Source organism: Ranitomeya variabilis, chromosome 4, assembly GCF_051348905.1.
Source record: "Ranitomeya variabilis isolate aRanVar5 chromosome 4, aRanVar5.hap1, whole genome shotgun sequence".
NCBI classification, from domain to species: Eukaryota; Metazoa; Chordata; class Amphibia; order Anura; family Dendrobatidae; genus Ranitomeya; species Ranitomeya variabilis.
The window spans coordinates 672,038,853-672,047,445 of NC_135235.1; the positions used below are offsets into that span (position 1 = coordinate 672,038,853).

The 8,593-nt window shown below is 40.4% G+C and overlaps 1 protein-coding gene across 1 annotated transcript in view; it reads left to right on the plus strand.

The window, feature by feature from the left end:
• The window catches only part of LOC143768202 (uncharacterized), a 41,844-nt gene extending 36,778 nt beyond the window's left edge, over positions 1–5,066 (plus strand). Inside the window, exon 8 of the mRNA XM_077256893.1 lies at positions 3,030–5,066. Coding sequence (XP_077113008.1) covers positions 3,030–4,438 — 1,409 coding nt within the window. The 3' untranslated portion in view covers positions 4,439–5,066. The remainder of the gene's footprint in view (positions 1–3,029) is intronic.
• The last annotated feature ends 3,527 nt before the right edge of the window (positions 5,067–8,593 follow it).

Consider the following 8,593-nt stretch of genomic DNA (forward strand, 5'->3'; position numbering starts at 1 on the left):
AGAAACAACAGTACTAATGTTTTAACTTAGGAAGAGTTCAGTATCAATATTTTGTGCAGTAACCATGATTTATAGGCTACTTTCACACTTGCGTCGTGCACTGCACGTCGCAATGCGTCGTTGTGGATAAAAAACGCAGCCTGCAAAATTGCTTGCAGGATGCGTTTTTTCTCCATAGACTAACATTAGCGACGCATTGCCACACGTCGCAACCGTCGTGCGACGGTTGCGTCGGATCGTCGGCACCAAAAAACGTTGCATGTAACGTTTTTTGGTGCGTCGTGTCCGCCATTTCCGACCGCGCATGCGCGGCCGGAACTCCGCTTCCTCCTCCCCGCACCTCACAATGGGGCAGCGGATGCGTTGAAAAACAGCATCTGCTGCCCCCGTTGTGCAGCGCTTTCACTGCTTGCGTCGGTACGTCGCAACGACGCAATTCGTCGTGCGTCGTACGACGCTATAGTGAAAGTAGCCTTAATCACCTCTTTCATGCGTCTTGGCATGCTTTCCACCAGTCTTTCACACTGCTTTTGGGTGACCTTATGCCACTCCTGGTACAAAAATTTAAGCAGTTCTTTGATGGCTTGTGATTATCCATCTTCCTCTTGATTACATTCCAGAGGTTTTCAGTGGGTTTTAGGTCTGGAGGTTGGGCTGGCCATGACAGGGATTTGATGTGGTGGTCCTCCATCCACACCTTGATTAACATAGCTGTGTGGCATGGCGCATTGTCCTGCTGGAAAAAACAGTCCTCAGAGTTGGGGAACATTGCCTGAGCAGAAGGAATCAAGTGTTTTTCCAGGATAACCTTGTATTCAGCTGTGGCTTGTACGTCTCTCTAGGTCTCCATCTAACCATTAGATGACCAGTTGTTGGGCAGAGCTGAAAAACAGACTCATCAGAGAAGATTACCTTACTCCAGTCCTCTATGGTCCAATCCTTATGGTTTTGGCAAACTTCAGCCTGGCTCTCCTTTGCTTCTCATTGATGACAGGCATTTTTCTAGCTTTACATGACTTGAGTCCTGCCTCTAGAAGCCTGTTACTAACTGTTCTTGCCGTGCACTTCACGCCAGCTGCCATTTGTCATTTCTTTTGTAGGTCACTTGATGTTATCCTGTGGTTGCTGAGTGACATTCGAATAAGGTGATGGTCACCCTGGTCAGTGGAGAGTCGTTTTCGCCCTCTGTCGGTCTGTAGCTTTCTTGTCCCCAATATCTGCTGCTTGACCTTGTTGTAATGGACTGCCGTCTTAGAAATTTTAAGGATGGCAACGTTATGCTCACTGTGTCCCTCTGCTAGTAAAGCCAGAATTGAGCCCTTCTTTTTCTCACTCAAAACTTTTCTTTTCAACTTCTTTGGCATGGTTAAAAGTTATTTTTTCATTCCTATTACTTTTGGGATATTACTATCACTTGTTTTGCCATCCAGATTGTCCTATTATAAGAGGATTGTGAACACCACAGCAGTGTTTTTTTTATACTTTCCTTTGTTAAATAAGATTTGGTTCAGGTGATCACTAGTGATGAGCGAATATACTCGTTATTTGAGATTTCTCGAGCATGCTCGGGGGTCCGCCGAGTATTTTTTAGTGCTCGGAGATTTAGTTTTTCTTGTCGCAGCTGAATGACTTACATCTGTTAGCCAGCATAAGTACATGTGGGGATTCCCTAGCAACCAGTCGACCCCCACATGTACTTATGCTGGCTAACAGATGTAAATCATTCAGCTGCGGCAAGAAAATCTTAATCTCCGAGCACTAAAAAATACTCGGAGGACACCTGAGCATGCTCGAAAAATCTTGAGTAACGAGTATATTCGCTCATCACTAGTGATCACCTAATCAGAAGCACATTAAGTAGAATGAGGTGTACTCTTGTTGGAATTCAACTGACACTGGCATGGAATGGCTGTCAGACATGTAGAGAAGCTGATTTTTATAAAACTGTGCAGTGGTCTCTTAATTTTTGCCAGAGCTGTATATCAGGACAGAGCTTGAAGGGTAAGTGACGGACAGCCACTGTGATGCGGGGGCGCCAAACATCGTATTTTAGGGTGCCAACCTCTTGCTGGCAGGTAGGGATGATAGTGGACACGTATGGCTTCCTAGGCCATGTGTTGTTTTCCATTTGAGCTTATCCAGCCCGTTTGTCCCTCCTGCTACCCTTTAATCCTTACAGTTATGGTCTGGTGTGAGTAGGAGGAGACATTATAGTGGCTGTCATTTAGAATATATTTGACTGTTTCAAAGAGATGGTGTATCAAAACAGTCATCTATGAAGTACATTGTTTAATTATCGGTTAGTCTATCATGTTATTTGTGCACTAAGGTTTTCTTTAGGTGGTGTTTTATAAATATTTCTAATAAATATACTTTTATATGTTCACACTTAGCAATCCCTTATTATTTATACCTTCGTAGCATTGAAAAGAGCAAATCCCCTAAAATCTAATTTACGTACTGGTTAAATAATTTTATATTTTGATCAGATTATTATGGACATGGCAAAACAGATTATGTTTTTCTTTTTAATGTCTATTTTTAAAAGGGGAAAGGAGAGTTTATTCGAATGTTTATTTTCTACATAGATCCAGGAGTACCAACATGGCAGCCAAGGAGGCCTTCAGCAAGACCCTGACTGCCATGGCCCTGCCTTTGAGTTTCTACAGGCACAATACTTGATTTCCCCTCCTTACATGTAAAGCGCCATGGAATAAATGGCGCTATAACAATAAATAATAATAATAATAATAATTTCCTAAATCTGTGGTCACGGTCTATTGCTACATTCATTATCATTGCACCTAAGAGAATGACCAGCAAAAGCTCCCATACACAATGAACCATTTTTTTTACTTAACCAACTCCGTGAGTCTTCCTTAAATAAATATTATATTACCTAAATCATTACAGCTAACTACATTTCGCTATATGACTTTTTATGAATACATTTTTATACAAAGTTTTATATAGAAATGGTGTAAAAATGTAACTAATTAAAAACGATTAATTGGGTTTATTCTTCGCAGATATCTATACCAGAAGTTCTGATGTTACAGCACATGATTGTGGTATCACACAAGATACAACTGAAGAGACTGTTAATATCCCACATATACCGCCAGCCCTTCTAAATACATATCTTGCAGCTTATCCTTTTATACAGGTCCCTTATTCTGACTCATTACAGATTGTTAAGCAGAAGAAAAGTCATGGCACAGCGTTTTTAAACCAAAGAACTCGCAGATGGAGGAAGCCATTTTCTTGTTCAATATGTGGGCAATGCTTTACCAAGAAATCAAATCTAGCTGACCATCAAAAAGTTCACATAGGGAAGAAACCATATTCATGTTTAGATTGTGGGAAATATTTTACGAAGAAATCAGATCTTGCTGTACATCAGAAAAGTCACGCAAGGAAAAAAACATTTTCTTGTTCAGAGTGTGGGAAATGTGTTAGCCGAAAATCAGGTTTACATCTGAGAACTCACATAGGGAAGAAACCATATTCATGTTCTGAATGTGTGAAACGTTTTACCAGGAAATCAGATCTTGTTAGATGGCAAACAAGTCACAAAGGGGCAAAGCTATTTTCATGTTCAGAATGTGGTAGATGTTTTGGTCAGAAATCAAAACTCCTTACACATAAAAGAGTTCACATAAAAGAGAAGCCATTTTCATGTTCTGTTTGTCGGAAATCTTTTATCAAAAAATTGGATCTTGCTAAACATCAGAGAATTCACACAGGGAATAAAACATTTTCATGTTCAGAATGTGGGAAATGTTTTAGCCAAAATTCAAATCTTCTAACACATCAGAGAATTCACACAGGGGAAAAGCCATTTTCATGTTCTGAATGTGGAAGGTCTTTTACCCAGAATTCAAATCTTCTTACACATCAGAAAATTCACATAAAGGAAAAGCCATTTTCATGTTCAGAATGTGGAAAATGTTTTGCCAAGAAATCAAATCTTGTTACTCATCAGAGAAGTCACACAGGCGAGAAGCCATTTTTATGTTCAGAGTGTGGGAAATGTTTTAGCCAGAAATCAAATCTTGCTACACATCAGAGAATTCATGCAGGGTGGAAGCCATTCACATGTTCTGAATGTGGGAAATGTTTCAGCCAAAAATCAAATCTTGTGGCACATCAGAGAACTCACACAGTGGAGGAGCCATTCTCATGTTCTGAATGTGGGAAATGTTATTCTCAAAAATCAGATCTTGTTAAACATCGGAAGAGTCACAAAGAGAAAAAGTCATTTTTATGTACCACGTGTGGAAGTTGTTTTACACAAAAGTCAGCTCTAATTGCACATCAAAGAGCTCACATTGGAAAACATTGTTACGACCTGAACATAAGAAATGTTTTACCCACAAATAACTTCTTCTTAAACATCAAAGAACTTCCGAGGGAAAGTAGTCATTTTTTTAACTGATATAGCACAAGAAAACATACAATTGCTGTAATCAAGTTACCTCTCAAATAATTCAGAGGAGCGGTAGCTACACAAGTCAATGTCGATGCTTTAAGGAGCTCTTCCAACATGACTGGCTATAGATGCAGTGCTAGTAAGATTCCATACTTAACTGGGTTCTTTAAAAACATATAGCAGTTCCCTCTAGCCCATTTCCACCGTGCATGAAACAAGAACAAGAACCATGCTTAGAATGGAAGACCCAGTTTGGCCGCTGGGTCTCCTGACCAGAGCTAACAACGTGATATGCATAGATCTGTGTATTTGTGGCCAACTTTATAATTAACACATCTGGCATGTTATAAGTATTAAGAAAAGTCACATGCAAGCATACAAAGGTTTCTATATTTTTGTTTTCTCAAAATAAACTTGGTGACAATACAGTCCCTATTGCTAGAGCTTTTTTTTGGAAAGAAATCTCGGCCCAAAGCTAAAAATAATACAAACAAATTTTCAGTTTATTTTGAAAGATGCCTCCATAATGTGTTTTTTTGTCTGCATGATCTCTCTACCATAGGTAGCTGCACTCAAGATATGTCTTTTTTATTTTTGTCTTTTTGTAATGTGTATCATTTAATAAAGTTGTCTGGTTAAACTTGTGTTTATTCTGTGTCCAGGATAACTCCTGATCTCTCACTCTGCCTCACAGTTTGCTGGAGTCCACTTTAAAGATCATATTATCAGAACAATTTTTAAGGCGTGGAATTAGCTGAACATATCCTATATTAACAATTTTTCTAAATAATTTATCAAAAAGTTGAACATTTTTCTACATGCCATTTTTGTTGAAAAATGTGACTCTTTATGGCACAGTTGCCTCTTAAAAAGAGGGTCAGGCAAGTGGGCATGATTAACTATACAAGGAGTCTTATCCCTGTAACCCCCACTCTTTTCTCACCTTCCCAACCAGGCCAAAATTTACAATTCTGACCAGTGTCACTTTATGTAGTAATTACTAGAGTTGAGCGAACTTGTTTGGGTTCCCTCATATTCAGCAAGCTATAGCACCTGCCAAATAAGTTGCAGAGAGAACTCGGCTTCCTGGTTCGCGCCGGCCGATTAGCTGATCGGCGCTGCAGCTGCATGTGTTGCAGCTGTGTCAGTCACAGCACATGCATGGAGAGCCCAACAAATGGGCTGTCCATGCATATGCTATAACTGTGACACAGCCGCGACACATGCACCTGATCAGCCGGAGCGATCCAAGAAGCCGGGTTCCCTCTGCAGCTTATTCGGTAAGCGCTATAGCTTTCTGAATCAGAGGGAACCTGAACAAATTAGCTCAACTCTAGTAATAACTCAAGAACACTTCAACATATCCCAGTGACTCTGAGACTCCTTTTTAGGGACAAATTGTAATTACTGATAGCGGTATGTTTTGTGTTTATTTGTGAAAATATCAGGCATTTGGTAAAAATGTCACAATTTTTAAACTTTTAATTCTTTTAAACCAGGTCGTTATATCACACTCACACAAAATAGTTAATAAATACTATTTACCACATGTCTATTTTACATCATCCATTTTTGAAAGATGATTTTGGTTTGTGTTAGTTAGAAGGGTTAAAGTTTATCTGCAATGTCTAATTTTTCCAACAAAATTTACAAAATCAACGTTTTTAGAGACCATATCAGATTTGAAGTGACTTTGAGGGGCCTATATGATAGAAAATACTAAAAAGTGACACCATTTTAAAATCTGCACTTCTCAAAGTGCTAAAAACCACATTAGGCTATGTGCACACTTTGCGGATGACCTCTGCGGGTTCTCCCGCAGCGGATTTGTTAAATCTGCAGGGCAAAACCGCTGCGGTTATCCCTGCAGATTTATCGCGGTTTGTTCCGCGGTTTCCGCTGCGGGTTTCCGCCTATACTATTGATGCTGCATATGCAGCAATATGCAGCATCAATAGTAATGTTAAAATAAAAAAAAAGTTTATATACTCACCCTCTGACGTCCCGATCTCCTCGGCGCTGCACGTGGCGGTCCGTTTCCAAAGATGATGTGCGGGAAAGACCCTTCGTGACGTCACGGTCACGTGACCGCGACGTCACCGCAGGTCCTGTTCGCACAGCAACTCTGACCGGACGGCTGCGTGCAGCGCTGAGAGGTGAGTATAACATGATTTTTTATTTTAATTCTTTTTTTTACACACAAATATGGTTCCCAGGGCCTGGAGGAGAGTCTCCTCTTCTCCACCCTGGGTAACACCCGCACATTATCCGCTTACTTCCCGCAACGTGGGCACAGCCCCATGCAGGAAGTAAGCGGTTCAATGCATTCCTATGGGTGCAGAATCGCAGCGATTCTGTACAAAGAAGTGACATGCTGTGGAATGTAAACCGCTGCGTTTCTGCGCGGTTTTTCCCGCAGCATGTGCACAGCGGTTTGCGGTTTCCATAGGTTTACATGTAAATGTAAACGCAATGGAAATTGCAGCGGACCTGCAGCGGCAAAATCACGGCGGTTCCGCGGTAAAAACCGCAAAGTGTGAACATGGCCTTAAAGTAGTTTATTAACCCTCCGGGCACTTCACTGTAATTAATGCAATATGGAAGAAACAAATTTAAATGTTACCTTTTGCCACAAAAATATTGTTTTAGCCCCAACTTTTGCACTTTCACAAAGGGTGGCAGGACAAAATGGACCATACGATTTGTTCAGCAATTTCTCCTGAGTACACTGATACCCCATATGTGGTAGAAACCTACTGTGTGCACGGCAGGGCTTGTAAGGGAAGGAACACCATTTGACTTTTGGAGCACAAAATTGACTGTAATAAATAGCGGACGTCATGTCGTATTTACAGACCCCCTGATGATCCTAAACAATGGACACCCCCCCCCCCCACAAGTGAGCCCATTTTGGAAAGTACACCCATCATTGAATTATTTAGAGGTATGGTGAGCACCTTGAACCCACAGATGTCCCATAGAATGTTATAACGTTGAGCCATGGAACTGAGAAAGTACATTTTTCACTCAAAATGTTGCTTCAACCCCCAATTTTTTGTTTTCACAAGGGTAATAGAAGAAAATGGACCATAGAATTTGTTGTGCAATTTCTCCTAAGTACACAAATATCCCATATATGGGGGAAACCTACTGTTTGAGTGCACAACAAGGCTTGGAAGGGAAGGAGCGACAATTGAATTCTGGAACACAATTTTTGCTAGAATAGATTGTGGATTACATGTCACATTTGAAGAGCCCCTGACATGCCAAAACTGCAAAAAAACACAAGTGACCCCATTTTGGGAACTACACCTCTTGAGGAATTCATCTAGGGGTGTAGTTTTTGCATTTTTAACACTCAATCGATTCACAGACTTGTATAACATTGGGTTTAGTAAATGGAAAATTACCATTTTTTTCCACTAAAATGTTGTTTAGGCCCCATGTTTTTAATTTTCAAAAAGAAAATTATTTATCTCCAGGTGTAGTAATGATTTTATCCAGGTAAGAAAAAATAGTGACACTCAAAACCAAATAAAGTGCCGACCTTTTATTAAAGCACAAAATTGCTAGGCTGGGTATATGAACATCCAGTCAACCAATGCTGTTTAGCGTGAATGTACACTTTTTTTTTAACATAATGATTATTTTTACTCCATTGGGTGTTTTCTAGAAATGAGCGGCAATTGATGTTACTTAGTGAAAATTGCAAATCTACCATGGAAGTGCTTGTTCCTGGCAGTGCCCAGTACGTTGTAGCGCCCTGTATATGCTTTCATCAATACAGAAATGCCAAACACGTGGAGGATAAAGGTGGATTAGGCACACTGCGGCTCAGAAGGGAGGGGACATCTGACTTTGGGAGTGCAGAATTTGTTGGATTTTTTTTATAAGGGGGAGGAGCGATTGCGCTTTTCCAGATCCTTTGTACTACCAGTAATGTAGAAGCCCCCAATTTCCATTGACAGATGACGGACCTGAGTGGGGATTTGCTTTTTTTGTAGATTGAGTTGAAGCTTTTGTTGGGAACATTTGGGATCACATTTATCCTGTGTTCTACACTTAGCACTTACATCGGGCTTTCCATCTAAACCTCCAAATTACATGATTCTGATGAAAATCCTGAGGAATCCTTTCACTATAATGAGACAGCAGAGTTAC